This window comes from Haliotis asinina, chromosome 3 (assembly GCF_037392515.1).
Source record: "Haliotis asinina isolate JCU_RB_2024 chromosome 3, JCU_Hal_asi_v2, whole genome shotgun sequence".
Classification (NCBI taxonomy): Eukaryota; Metazoa; Mollusca; class Gastropoda; order Lepetellida; family Haliotidae; genus Haliotis; species Haliotis asinina.
In genome coordinates, this window is record NC_090282.1 from 45,303,060 (window position 1) to 45,318,614 (window position 15,555).

The 15,555-nt window shown below is 40.6% G+C and overlaps 1 protein-coding gene across 1 annotated transcript; it reads left to right on the top strand.

The window, feature by feature from the left end:
* The first annotated feature begins 897 nt into the window (after positions 1–897).
* On the top strand, positions 898–11,914 carry LOC137276875 (solute carrier family 22 member 6-A-like). Its single transcript, XM_067808522.1, has 10 exons — positions 898–1,028; positions 3,534–3,931; positions 4,182–4,412; positions 4,731–4,927; positions 5,319–5,552; positions 6,110–6,244; positions 8,665–8,753; positions 9,489–9,609; positions 10,663–10,735; positions 11,161–11,914. The coding sequence occupies exons 2-10, from the start codon at positions 3,548–3,550 to the stop codon at positions 11,338–11,340; spliced, it is 1,644 nt and encodes a 547-aa protein (XP_067664623.1). The 5' UTR covers positions 898–1,028; positions 3,534–3,547; the 3' UTR covers positions 11,341–11,914.
* The last annotated feature ends 3,641 nt before the right edge of the window (positions 11,915–15,555 follow it).

Genomic DNA, 15,555 nt, shown 5'->3' on the forward strand with positions numbered 1-15,555 from the left:
TCACATGTTTTGGTGTGATGTGTCCTACTCTGATGGTCTCATCTTCAGTTAGTTTTGCACGTTGAATTGTTGAACAGAATCATTTGGGTTGCAGTAAGTACAGTTGAGTCAGACATTACATACTTAATCAAACAGTACAAGATGTATCTGTACATTTCTTGAAATTATTTTAGAATTGATGATCATTTGAAAGTAATTCATGTGTGTGTGCTACTTGTATTTTAAGTGTACTCTCTAAAGGGTCAAACTGCTCCTTCAGTCATCACTCGATGGTGTAGTATACTCCCTGTTCGTCTGTTCATTGTGCTTGAACTTGGAAGCATTTTCAAGTGAAGCCCCTTTTTTCAGTTCGATGTTGGGAAGGGTAGGGCAAGTTTTTGTCTTTACAGCAGTGATTGGGGTATTTTGTCATGAGAACAGACCACCTTCAAATTTTTAAAGGTCGCTTGCTGTTGAAGTGTCAGTACTTTATAAGCCCTACAATTGGTGACTTTGGGTTTGAATATATCTACATAGATTCCTTTATAGAGGACTAGCTTGTGTTCCAATGTAAGAAATATTCAAATTGAAATATATTGAGTTTCAGTCATGCTATGTAATCTTCCTATGGAGGTTATGTGTTTCGATTTATAAACTCTTGGAAAGTGTCATGAACAATGTCATGAAGTGAGGCCTGAATTTTCCTGTTTTTCTATGTTGAGCATATCGGTCAGATCATTTTGACAGCATATGTTACCAAAATGTTAGTGTTCTTTATATGGTTCAGGTTCAGAAATGACCTTGAGCAACATATGCTGGATGCGAGAAAGGACTTAAAACACAGGCTGTTCAGACTTGGTGACTCATCAACCTTGTTTACATTGGCTGTTTATACTCCAGATAAGAGTTGTAACCCTGTATATGAGTGTTTACATTGTGTAAGCAAGTGCCCCAGAAGTAAGTGTCCGCACTTGAAGTGTTTGTTATATCTCAACACAATAACCTAGACAGCTTCATTCAATGCTGCCCGTGAGGTTGTAGATTGGCAGGTAAGTTGAACTGCAGTAAGTTGACTGTTGTAACATCTCTGTGTCGCATTATTAGCAAAAACTAGTCTTTTGTTGTGTCAAGTGTATGTATGTAGTCATGACTAAGTGAATGACAAAAACGATACTGATTACAGCAGTGTAAGACATCCGTTGTCTCTATATAAAACTATACATAAGAGATTTTAACATAATCTCTTAACTTTCCTTGAAAAAAATGGAAATGAAGAGCCTTCATCATACCTAGAAATCACTATATTACCTGACAACAGGTAGTTTATAAAGTATTTACAGTGCTATAAACTACCAGTTCATGGAAGAAAGTCTCCCCGTTGACATTTTTTTAAGTTAGTCGGAAAAAGGAACATGGCAACCATTTTCAAGTTAGTCGAAAAAAGGAACATGGCAACCATTATCGCACAAAGTACACGGAAGCAATAGTGAACGAAGCAATCCAGGTATGTTTAGCATATGGTTGCTTCAGTGTGCAGCTAATAAAGTCTCTCCTGTATGCTAGCAGTTCATTATGTCGGAATGTTCATGTTTATAAGAGAAAACAGACATTATCTCCGATTCGGCAAGGTTCCTGTGGGTTAACGGACACCAAGAAAATACGCGAATGAATACATACTTGGTTCAAAACACCAACACTGGCGAGGTTCAGGCGTTGCAGTTATAAGCTTCTACATGCATTCTAGTATTCCTTTGCATTCCTTTGGAGGGAACTATCCTCAAAATTAACACGAACGACGTAGAGCATATATCCCACGACTTGCAAACACGGTATCTGGTGTAACCGCCTCACACTTATATAACATTTTACACTCGCATTCTGGTCTCCAGACATCTGATTCAACGTTAAAGGGAACTTCTGTCGCTCATGTAATGATTGGGTCAATTCCTCAAGGTTCTGAACTGGAGGATCCCTTGCTCTCACCCTACGTCCCAAAATGTCCAACAAATGCGCAGTGGGATTGGTATTTCAGTGGCTTTGGGTTGTAGATGCTGAACAACAGTTTAACCGCGTTTTGATTTACAAATATCGTCCATGAATACTGCACGTGTGGCGAGACCATAGTTATCCAAACGAGGCACAATAGTACCGTCCAGGTTCAAGTTCTAGTGCCTCTGTCCATTTAGTGTCCCGCGAACTGTTATGAGGTCAATTTTACTGTACTGTGAAAAAAACCACCCCTCCCCCTCTCTCTCTCTCCCCTCCCCTGACTGCAGTTTATTGGCCATGCATGTCGCAACTGTGAAAAGGTAGAATTTAGGCCTCGTCTGGAATGGGGTACGACCACCTGTCATTGGTCTTTCTGGAACAACCAGATCTCTCTAGGTTTTTTCCACCGGAAGTAATACCTATGAGCCGACCCGTGAAGATCCGGGGTGGAGTAGGACTTCAGCTACCCATGCCTACCACAAAGGCGGCTATATTTGTCGTAAGAGGCGACTAACGGGATCGGGTGGTCAGACTAGCTGACTTGGTTGACACATGTCATCGGTTCCCACTTGCGCAGACCGATGCTCATGTTGTTCATCACTGAATTGATTGGTCCAGAGTCGATTATTTACAGACCGCCGCCATATAGCTGGAATATTGCTTAGTGAGGCCTAGAATTCAATTCACCCACTCACGTATGAGCCTGTTGGTGACAGCGTGATTAATGTTCAGTTGTGCTCCAATGAGTAATTTGCCATCTTTGGTTCAGAGGCACTGGGCGCTTAACCATTTCACTGGTTGGTCAATATAAAGCTTAATATATGTCCTATATCAGATTTTAGTTGTGTATCTCAACATGACATGCACCAAAAGAGGCTATGTCCATACTGCGTTTTTAGCAAACAAGACTCCCGGTATAATCATGGTGAATGCAAGCATACACGTGCAGCTTGGAACATGGTGTGTTTTTGATATTACACAGATTGTGTAGTATATTAAATATATACTTGTAGTTTAAAAAAAAGTGAAATTACATTTTCATATTTGACTTTAAAATGTGTGGTGCGTTGCTTTTTACGAGGTGTACATGTCGATGTGTCGATATGAAAATCCGTTAGCAATCACATAGATTTGAATACATCGTCTGAATACATCTATATTTTGTTACGAACCGAAATATTTTCAGAGATCATTAGTTTCTGGTACAACTCTGCTCAGTACATTTCGATTACATAGAGGGGCGATGGGGTAGCCTAGTGCTGGCGTTCACTCGTCACATTCAAGACCCGGTTCGATTCCCTGCATGTGCACAATATGTTGAGCCCATTTCCTGTGTAAACCGCCGTGAAATTGCTGGAATATTGCTAAAACGGCATCAAAACATACTCACTCATTCCGTTACCACGATCTCCGGGTTTCTCATGGCCACGGCAGGCTGTGACGTATTTACAGGGCAAACTATGCACAAAGGTTTAACGCGTTTTAACAGCTACGTGCTGCCAGGATCCACTTCTTGGTAAATGGTATTAGTGTAAATGCAGTGACACTGCTCTCTATATTTGTAGAAAACACACTAGAAATGGCCACCGTGGATAAACCTGGAGCCACAGATGACGAGGTGTCGCCACTGAGTGTAAAGATGGACGAACTGATTGGCGAGTTGGGAAAAACAGGAAGATTCCAAATACTTGTCTTCATCCTGCTCTGTTTCAACTACTGTCCACTGGTGTTTAACCACGTCATCATGGCGTTCTTTGGCGCTCGGATTGCACACACTTGTCACGCCGTCGGAAATACCTCTTTCTTTACTCATAATTCAATCAATAAGACCGTCATTGGTCAAGAATATGGGCAGTGTGACACAAAACTCTTCCTGGAAGATGGTGTCAACCTCACCCTGGACTGTAAGCCAGGCCAATGGACGTATGACCCGGATGGACGGGAGACAACTATTGGGACGGAGGTACGGGATAGGAAAGCTACGTTTATCATACAGTAGGAATGCTGCGGTTGACATGTTACCCGTCATTCTCTCAATTCTCATCTCCCACTCAACATGCGTGAGAAAACCCTGACAGCTAGTGAAAAAATATAGCTAAATATTTTGTATTTTCACTAAAATAATCGGGTCTGGACCAGACAATCTAGTGGAGTTAAAACTTTTCAATGATTTCTGTTCTTGTTCATGTAGAATTAACCCACTTTATTGACAGTGGGACTTGGTATGTGATGACGACAGCCTACGAAGCCTGGCCACGACAATCTATTTCTGTGGAGTGATGGTTGGAGGACTACTGTTCGGGTACCTGTCTGACAGGTTTGGCCGCCGACCCATAATGCTTGCCACTCTGTATGCTCCCGTGGCCATCGGTCTTGGAATACACTTTGTGCCGTCCTATACCTGGTTTGTCTGTCTCCGATTTGTGGAAGGCATCTTTCTACAGGTGCATGAAAAACCATTCAAATACTTTTTGTCTTGACATTCACTATGTAAGATTTAGTCCACACAAGCATAGACACCGTTGGTGTTTGTGTACCCTACCTTTAACTGGAAACTTTGATGGTTAGGTCAAATTAATTACTTCCACTTGCATATACCTAATTATTTGCAAGCTTCTGACTGTGGTTTGCTCACCAAGAACATGTTAGTACTATGCTAAGGATGAAAATACAAGACCTCTCTTATTTATTCCATTCGGTGGTAAACACTACATCTTTAATTGTCTCCAATAGTCATTGTCATTGGCGCAATTTCTTTGCAGGGACTTCAGATAAGTACTTACGTTCTTGTAGCTGAGATGTTTGTCCCGGCCTATAGGTCTTTTGCTGGTGCCATTCTGGAATGTTTTTGGGGAGGAAGTGTCATTGCAGTTGCAGCGCTTGCATATCTTATACGCGATTGGCGCTACATTCAGCTGGCAATCAGCCTCCCAAGCAGTTTGGCGCTGTTTTACATATGGTAGGTGACTGAAGACGGTTACCCTCATACATGGCATCAACTGACTGAAAGCTGACGTATAACCTTGATAGAACCTTTACAAAAGAAAGAACTGGTTTCACCAAACAAAAACTCATGTCAAGATGAAAAAATAGCAATACCCTATCCCCTCACAAATCTGCCACCACTAATTACCATATACATTACGAGTTGAGTTGGATTTTGACGTCACATCGGCATTATTCCAGCCATATAGTGACGAGATCAAGTCTGTATTCATATGTAGTGACAAGAAGATCAACAGCAGTGAGGAGTAAGACCTTTTACACACAAACCCATGTTATATTTAAGATGATAATGGGTAATGAATATCATCTTAAACGGATTACCACTTGTTATTGCCACACCTCAGCGTCATACATGAGTCCCTGCGCTGGCTGATCATGCACGGACGACTGGAGGATGCGGAGAAGTACGTCACAAAGGTAACCACCTTCAACAGGAAGGTCTTCCCCACAGAATCCTGGGAATCGGTGCGTTCTGTGGCGGAAACCAAAGAAGCTTCTTCACAACAGCAATACACCTTCATAGATCTGTTCAAGACTCCTCAGATAAGGAAGCGAAGTATTCTACTCTTCTACATATGGTGATTAAAATTATCTTTCGAACTTGTTGACCTCCGGCATTCAGTGTTCGAAATATTCGCTTCCCCGCTAGTCTGCGGCTAGTACAAGTCCAGTCGGGACAGTAAATATCCATGGAGACTGGACCGACTGACCAGTCATTTTGTAAATATATCACTCTCTCCAACTTGTTTAGTTAAACCACACTTGTAAATCATGCAAGATTGGTCTGATAAATATGTTCATCACATTAGCAACTTAATAATGAATCATGTGTCTACATTCAAAATGCAGCAAAATGTGGGAACTATTTCGCCCATTGGTCTGAATCGAATGTTTACCACCTTTCGCTATAACTTGTTAACTCTTCTATATATGGAGATTATAATGCTCTTTCGAACCACATTTGTCACCAAACAATATAAAATATTGCCATGAATATCTGAATAAACATCTTAAACATGATTAACATCTTCCTGTCGCACGATTGATGAGGTTCGTTGACATTTCTTATCGGACGGAATATTCAATCAGTCATTAATCTAATCGGTTATACCAATGCTGTTTTTTATGGATCTAGGTTTGCAGTTGCAGTTGGTTACTATGGATTAACGTTCAAGATCACATCATTGGCTGGCAACAAGTACCTCAGTTTCTTCATTGGAGCTTGTGTGGAAATGCTTGCCTACCTCATGGATATTTATGTCATGGTGAAGTAAGTTCAAACAGCTTTGTGTGTCACATATATGTAATGATGAGTTAGGGGTGGGTAAGACTTTACTCTGCTTTTAGCAATATTCCTGCAATATCACGGCTGGGGGCTTCATGTATTGTGCTCCGGTGGCGAATCGAACCCGTGTCTTCAGCGGGACGAGCGGAATCTTTAACCATTACGCTACCCCACCAACCCTGTCATGATTAAGCACCGGGCCAACCGTGTATGTCGTGGTGAAGTAAGTCATCAAATCATGACATGCGAGTCCCTTATTTATCACAACAGCTCCACCACAACGCCAAATCTATATGTTCTGTTCTGCGCAGCAACGCAAACATTACGGCGATCCGCCAGAAGATTAGCCGCGCCTGCCTGTGACACTGATTACCTGATTTAATAGGACTAATTTTTTGTATGGTAACTAGTTGTCGTTTCCAAATCATTGTGTTGCATTATAGGTTATATCTCATAACGTCTTGGCAGAGTATCAGATCCAGTGTTTTCTCTATTCATATTTTACTAATCACACCATTTTCACTCAGATCTTAAATGAATTAAATCGTCTGATTTAGGAATGGCAGATATATCTTGATACACTACAGACTATGTATTACGCAGCTACAGGTAATACACCGTTATATATATTGCCTTTATGCTAGGAGTAAATAGTGTCTCAGTTAATGTGTTATATGTACGACCTTCCTGCAGGCAGCCTGTCGTATGAACAACAGGATTAAGATGGCTTATACGTTGTATGGCTTATACAACTGACGGCTTATGTCTCCTATCGTAAAACTGAACAAAGTGCTAACATGCTGGAGTAAAAGTGTCGCTGGTGTGTGACGTTAAACCGGTTTTCTTGCCACTCTAGGGAGTTAATACAAACACTTGCAAGGATGACAGCATAGACTCGCTGTTCAGCTTGGACTATACGTAACATGTTTTGTAACATCACAATCATTGATACAGGTACATATCGACTGATTCAGCTATCTGTACTGGATATTTGTGATAACATTGATTTATGTCTGTTTTTAGCAGTGAGGTGATAGAGGTAAAGAACTGTAAGGCACATTAAATTAATCAGTTATAACAAATGTAGTTTCAGGACACTTTGAGACATCAAGTATTCATTTATAAGACAAAATATTAGGAAGTCTCTGGGCTTTTTCTTTGTTGACGCCATCAATATTTTATACTTGAATACCAACTTCCAAATGCCAAATATAATTCGTTGAAAATGTTTTAGCAGGTAGATAACAGAATATGTATCATCTAAGTATCGTACCAGATTTTACACGTTTCAAAAGCTGCTACTATGTACTTTAGTGAGGAAAGGACACACTCTGTGAATGATGTTGCTTCCACGCGAACACTGGTAACTTTTATCTCCCCAGCTTTATCCCGGTATTGTATCTGCAAGGGTATATGATGGGAACCGACTGCAATTCGGCGACCTGCGACAACTCAAAGCGATCTAACACGTTGGCGTTGTCTGTGCAGTATCACATCACGTCATACCGTCCATGCACAAGTCACTCAGTCACTCTCGATTGAAAGCAAAAGAATTACCTAACCGTTATTTGTGCCTAATTAATTAACTAAATTACTCTTTTATACGTTTCGATATATCTTCCCTATATCCATAAGTGGGATGTCAGTGAAATCAGTATACACCCTGATTGGTCTGCCTTGGTGCTTCAGTGGGATATCAGTGAAGTACCTTGATAGGTCTACCTTAATGCTTCACTGGGATATCAATGAAGTCAGTATGCACCCGGATAGGTCTACCTTAATGCTTCACTGGGATATCAGTGAAGTGAGTATGCACCCGGATAGGTCTACCTTAATGCTTCACTGAAATATCAATGAAGACAGTATGCACCCGGATAGGTCTACCTTAATGCTTCACTGGGATATTAGTGAAGTCAGTATGCACTCGGATAAGCCTACCTTAATGCCTCACTGGGATATCAATTAAGTCACTATGCACCCGAATAGGTGTACCTTAATGCTTCACTGGGATATCAGTGAAGTGAATATGCACTTCAAAAGGTATACCTTAATGCTTTACTGCAATATCAATGAAGACAGTATGCACCCGGATAGGTGTACCTTAATGCTTCACTGGGATATCAATGAAGACAGTATGCACCCGGATAGGTGTACCTTAATGCTTCACTGGGATATCAATGAAGACAGTATGCACCCGGATAGGTGTACCTTAATGTTTCACTGGGATATCAATGAATACAGTATGCACCTCGAAAGGCCTACCTTGATGCTTCACTGGGATATCAGTGTTTTTACTACCCCATAGGTCTACTTCATATCCATCACTGGGATATCAATGAAGTCAGTATATACCCCTATTTCTTGGCCATACATATTTTGTGGATTGACTTTGTTGTACATTGCAGAATAAAGCGACGAGTTGCGATCACTTCCTTCGCCTTGCTGGCTGCTGTGACGTGCATCATAGCAGGGGCGTTGCCCCCAGGAGAGACGGGTAACACTTTCACATTAGTTTGTAACATGAATTAATGAAACCCACATTGTTCCCTCATATTTTGCCAGTATACAGACAGTGTTGATGCAAACCAATTAGTTTTGTGTACAAAAGCATACGATATGTTGAGAAATCAATAAAAAATAACTAAAAATGGAGGCCTAGAAACAAATAACACGAAGACAGTTAAAAGACAAACTGTTGCTCAGTCGCAACTACCTACGGTGTATTTCTCGCACTTGTTCTACTCACTGGTAAGTAGTTCATCACGCGTAGTGATGTCGCACCAGTGCAGAGCTGACTAATGGACAGCAATAGGAATGATCGAGACGGTGTCCGTCCGGGAAAGCCTTGATTTGAAAATCTTACATAACGAATATTTCACTTTATTAACCGTTACATGGATTAGCTAACAGCGCATTATCGGGAGAGCCACATTTATACGTTCGGTCAGCCATGACCTTGGCCGGTTGGCCACACAATTTTCAACTTTCAACTTTCTTATGTGTGTCTTTCCCGGGCTATAACCATCGAGACAGGAAAATCAAACCCAACAAAGTGTACTTTTAATATGTCATTATGAAGGAAAAAGGTAAAATGTTTATTTTATGCATTATAAAGCACCACTAATCAATATATCTTTAGACACGTGTTTTCTTTTATAACTGAATTAAAATAAATGAAATTGCTGAGTAAATATATATCGCCTGCACAAAACGTATTTTTGTTTTTAAGATTCCGGTGTTGACATGACACTCTTATCAACTGGTTTCGCCATAGTTGGACGATTCGCTGTGGGCGGACTGTTCAGTTTGATATTCATGTATACGTCTGAAGTGTACCCAACTGTAATCAGGTGAGAGGGTCCCTTTAACCGTATATAGACTGTGCTAAACATAGGGGATTGCAAGTATCGTCAAAACATATATTCTGTCCATGGAGGACTAGCTCATGGACATGATATGATGATATCAGCTGGGGAGTAGTCGATCAGATCTGATAGTTCTACTTATTGGTGTGATGAGATGGTGGCGCAGTAGGTCGTTAAAGAGGCAAGGTGTCATATTCAGAATATGCATTTTGCAGCCACGCCACTAACATCATCGGGTAAGATCACTTCCGTTGGCCAGACAATGTGGCCTTGACCCATGGTGTTCCACTCATCAGTGAGAGCAGCACCTTGTTTGTTCAGTTCACACTCAGGTGGATTGACTTTGTCGTTGTCCAGTACGCTGCCAAACATATTGACAGATTGAATAAGGGGAAAGGTCATGGTTGACGCATGTAGTTTGCTGATTAACACGATAAGTAACAGTGAAAGTCGAGTCCGTGTTCGATTTCATCCGTCATGGAAGTCAATAACGAACCACTGTTCGTCAGAAAACATGAGATCGATTATCTCCGTTCTGACGTTTCCTATACCTCTGATCAAGTGACGTACATGGCACTGTGGGACGACACGTGCACGTCGTGCACGCAAATGAAGACGCAGTCCATGAAGACAAGTTTGCTGTGTGCTCTCCGAACTGATTTCCTAGCTGTTTCTTCATTGTCTCGACATCTGTCTGGATGTGTTGTCCTTGAGCGTCTTGAGTGGCTCATTAGGTGGAACGATGTCTTAAGTTGTCTTCAGTCTTTGCTTTTATACGTCTGCATACATCTGAAGTGTACACGACTGTCATCAGGTGAGGCTGACATAAGAGATGGCGAGTAGAGAGAAACATGATATACAATTTAATACTAACAGAACACCTAATATACATTTCTTGCAATGTTATTCATCCTTCCTCTCACTGGTGGTAACTAAATTATGACTTGTTGCCCATTTCATATAACACTGCTTCTCATTAACTATTAATTATGTGTTCATGTCTGAAATAATTATTGCTGTCAAAACGTTATGTTGTAGAAATATTGGTATGGGCACATGCGCATTTTGGACTCGTGTGGGTGGAGTTGTTGCACCACAGATAAACAGACTGGTAGGTGTTGACTTTAAATACAACCATATAGTTCTCTCACTGTATGTTTAAGACTCCATGAGCAAAAATACCACGTATGGCACAGGCACAGCAAAACTAAATAGGTGTAAGATGTATGTTCACATAAGCTCGAATTGTCCAATCCTCACGCTAAAGATCCGGGTTCGATTCCCCACCTGGATACAGTGTGTGAAGTCCATGTCTGGTGTCCCACGGGTGATATTGATGGAATACTGCTGGAAGCAGCGTAAACCTAAATCCACTCACTGTCAGCGATTTTCCTGATTGTCAGGGTTTCCTGATTCCACAAGTGAAGAGTGTAAAGACTGATATTGGGCATGTTTGCTATAAACACGTAGTGAAAAATAGCAGTACCCATGGTTTTTTGTGAAGGTGTATGAATTAGTCACACAACCTGTGTACAGGGTCAGCACACGTCCGAGACTGCCCCCATCATTGTGTTCGGCGTCATGACCCTCATCGTCGCAGTCGCCACCGTCTTCCTACCAGAAACCCACGAGAAGAAACTTCCAAATACCATCAAAGAAGTGGAGCACCCAGGCGGAATCACCCGAACTCCCGTCTTTGTGGAAACAAGGATGTGACAGTCGTAGGATGCTGCATTTGTATGTTTGTATACTGACCTCTTTGAGGAGACATTCATAACACTCTGGCATTTGTACAGGCTTGTTGCCTTTTTTAACAATAACGACTTCATGATAACAGCATTTTCTTAGTCATGTTTATTTCTTCGTGGAATAGTTCATTTGTTTTGCTGTGGTGGTGGTTTTCTGTGTAATCAGTCACAAAGACTAATTTGATATTCGACTGAAAGGGTTCAAGCGTGACGCCTACAAGCTTATCAGGGATTCAAAGGTGTCGTATGAGAAATGTCAAGATATGCATTAATCACATCCAGTAATCTATAGACATTATATATGACATGACATTATGACATCTCGGTAATGTTTTCCTCCAACCATTCTTGTTTACATTAACTGTTGTTGCCTTCTTGTTGACCGTATTATATTGTATATAGAATACCTGTCTCCCCTCCGACATGTGTGTGCTGTGTATACCGATTGTTGAATACCCGAAGTTTGAGACGAAATTTCCGCATCTGATCTGTTTCTGTATTGCGTTTGCGATTTGTGATAATTAAATGTTGTGCACTTCAAACCTTTTGTGACTACAAGTTTCAGTTGGTTCATCTTATCCCAGCAGCTGTGATGAGGATGGAATTCTGTTACATCCAACACAGCCTCGGGGACTGGCAACACAAACAATGGTGTCCAGGCATTGTGATGGATTATTGACATCGTCATTGATTGCTGATAATTTCCTCTACCCTCTATCACTATACGATTGATTGCATACAATATAATGCCACAATTCTGCAAACCTTGCGTAATGGATTCGTCAAGCTCGACCAGCCCCTTCAATATGCAGCCGATGATAAGCTTGTCTATAGACACAGAACGAAGGTGCAAAGAATGTCCCAGTGGAAGCAATTTCTAAAAATTGGCACACTGTCTCGCTAATTATTCTTAAGTAGCATAAAACTCACTCACTGACTAAGACGTAGGTTGTATTAGATTTCGGTGATACCCACAGTGTGGTTATCGTATCTGCAAGAAAAAGGTGTGTTATGATCTTCTACGTGAAGGTTGTGTATATGATCCTCTTAATAAAGGTGGTGTATATGATCCTCTGCATGAAGGTGGTGCATTAGGTCCTCTGTATAAAGGCTGTATATATGATCCTCTTTATTGAGGTAGTGCATATGATCCTCTGCGTGAAGGTTGTGTATATGATCCTCCTATAAAGGCTGTGTATATGATCCTTGACATAAAGGTTGTGTATGTGATCCGCTTTATAGAAGTAGTGCATATGATCCTCTACATGAAGGTTGTGTATGTGATCCTCTTATAAAGGTTGTGTATATGATCCGTAACATGAAGGGTGTGTATATGATCCTTTACATACAGGTTGTGCATGTAATCCGCCGTATAGAGGCAATGCCTATGATCCTCTACAGGAAGGTTGTGTATATGTTTCACTTTGAAAAGGCTGTGTGTATGATCTCTGCATGAAGGTTGTATGTATTATCCTGTTCATGAAGGCTGGGTATATGATCCTTTTCATGAAGTTTGTGTATATCATCCTTTACATGAAGGTGGTATATCTTGCCCTTTACATAATAGTTATGTATTTGATCCTCTACATGAAGGTTGTGTATATGATCCTCATTAAATAGGCTGTATATATGAACCTCTGCATGAAGGTTTCGTATATGATCCTCTTCATGAAGGGTGTGTATATCATCCTCCGCATGAAGGTGGTGTATATGAACCTCTTTACACACAGGTTGTGAATGTGATCCTCTACGTGAAGGTTGTGTATATATTCTCAAACATGAAGGTCGTGTATATGATCCTTTTCATGAATGTTGTGTATACGATCCTCTAATTGAAAGTGAATGTGATTCTTTGCGAGAAAGTTGTGTATATGATTCTCTTCATGACGGTTTTGTTTATGCTCGTCTTCATAAAAGTTGTGTATATCATCCTCTACATGAAGTTGGTGTACATGATCCTCTACATGAAGGTTATGTATATGATCCTGTACATGAAGGTGGTGTATGTGATCCTCTTTTTTGAAGACTGTTTATATGATCATTTTTCTGAAGGTTGCGTATGTGATTCTTTATATGAAAGTTGTGTAAATGATCCTCTTCATCTGGACGATGTATTATCCTCTATATCGGGATGGTGCTTGTGATCCTGTACATCTGGGTGATGAATTTGATCCTCTATATCCGAGCGGAATACGTATGGATCGTACATGATCTTTAGTGGGGTCTATTTAGTGTAATGCTTTTGTAACCTAAAGGTCTTCAGCGAGGGCTACCATCTATGATGCGAGATACCGGGGTTGAATAAATGATTCTCCATATCCGGAGGTTTTCACACATGTTTCCAATACTTTTGCATCAGTGATGAACACTTGTTCAAGTATAGAGACACGCTGCTGATTTGTCTTTCGTTTGTACTGAAAAATGATAAACTTTGTAACAAACTGTAACTGGAGGGAAATGATTAGCGTTGCGAGAGAAAACCTAACTGAAACAAAAGTGAAGTCAGGTAATAAAACAGCGTCAGAAACTGTCCAAAATATATACCTCACCATAGATATCTATTTTACTATCAAATGACGATAAACGTGATCTATTCAGAACCACATGAGCTCAAGTCTCGTCCAAATCTCGTTAGTCTTCAGATGTCACTTATATTCATGTCACATCCGGACTCAAACTGTTCATATATCCGGGTATTCAGTGATGTCCCTTGTATATATTGATTTTCCCTCAGCACATGTTGTCATAGCGACACATAACTGTCTTTGAATTATTCAAGTCTTTTCCAGTTCAAGGCAATTAAATATTACGTACCATTGCCCGGTCTGCGTATACCTGCCTTTCTGATGGAACTAAACACCAAAAATCAATATGCTTTTGTATACGTATTGAACTTCAGTATTTGTAAAGGACGGTGTGTAGGTGCTGTCATGTTTAATGCATCTCTTTTGAAAAGCCACGTTGAACTTGGTGTATTTTACCCGAACCTCATGGAAGACGTTTAGCATTTTATCGATGGGCTATTAATGTAAATATTTATAACAGTGATATTGAAACAGGGCGATTTGTTGATTCGAAAAACGATTTGGATTAACTTCCTTGTTAATTGCCTTAAATCTGAGTTTCGTTTATTGAAATAGTCCAACGTTTTAGGAAACTCCCATTTCAACTTTACACTTCCGCCAGTTCATATTTACACAAAACGGGGCGATGTTAAGTAGCTGATGTAAGCACAATCACACTCATAGTCAATATTTTATATACTGCTATGGTACATTTACCAGACAGAGATGGTATTTGTCACTCTGCATTGAAAGTAAAACACCTTAGATTGTGAGCAGGATACAATACACCGTCCTCTAAGCCGTCACTCGCTCTTGTGTTCAACACAAGATCCTTGGTCACGTAGCCTTCCTCCGTCCATACTAGATCCTTTGTCACTTACACTCCACACCAGCATTTTTGTTACTTGTCCTCTTGTTCCACAACAGATAGATTGATTGTCTCTTACATTTCGCCGCCCACATTAGATCTTTTGTAACTTACCCTTGTGTCCAATATCATGATTATCGCCATTCCTGTCCTCCAGATCGTTTGTCACTAGCTCTTGTGTTCCACACTAGATCCTTTGTTTCTTAACGTTTCGACGGCCACTCCAGATCCTTCAGAACTTACCGTTTTGTTCCCAAACAGATCCTTTGTCACCTGATCTTGTGCCATGTATACCAGATCCTGTACTACTTAACCACACAGGATCGGCAACTCCGTCAAGTATGAACATTGTATAAACTCGTTTTAAAATAATAATAATTACTATCTTTTTATAAAGTTAGCACTTAAAATGGAGCCTGTGTTCGTTTGTACGAAAAATGTGTATTTTTCAAATGTACAGCTGACAGATTTCCAACAGGACATATAGGGACATATCTCGTATCTTCTCCTCTCCAAAACACCGAGATGCCAGGAGTGAATAGTGGAAATGGTTGATTTTGCTCACCAGTAATCTAGGATTGGACCAATGTTCTTGTGTTCTAGGCACGGTTGAGCCAGAAAGTTGTCAGAAAAAGACAACACTTTGCCACAGTAAGCGGACACCCGTTTAAAGGGCGTGACATAAAAAACCCCCCAAAACAACACAAAATCATAACAATCAAACAAAACAAAACCAACCTAACGTCACATG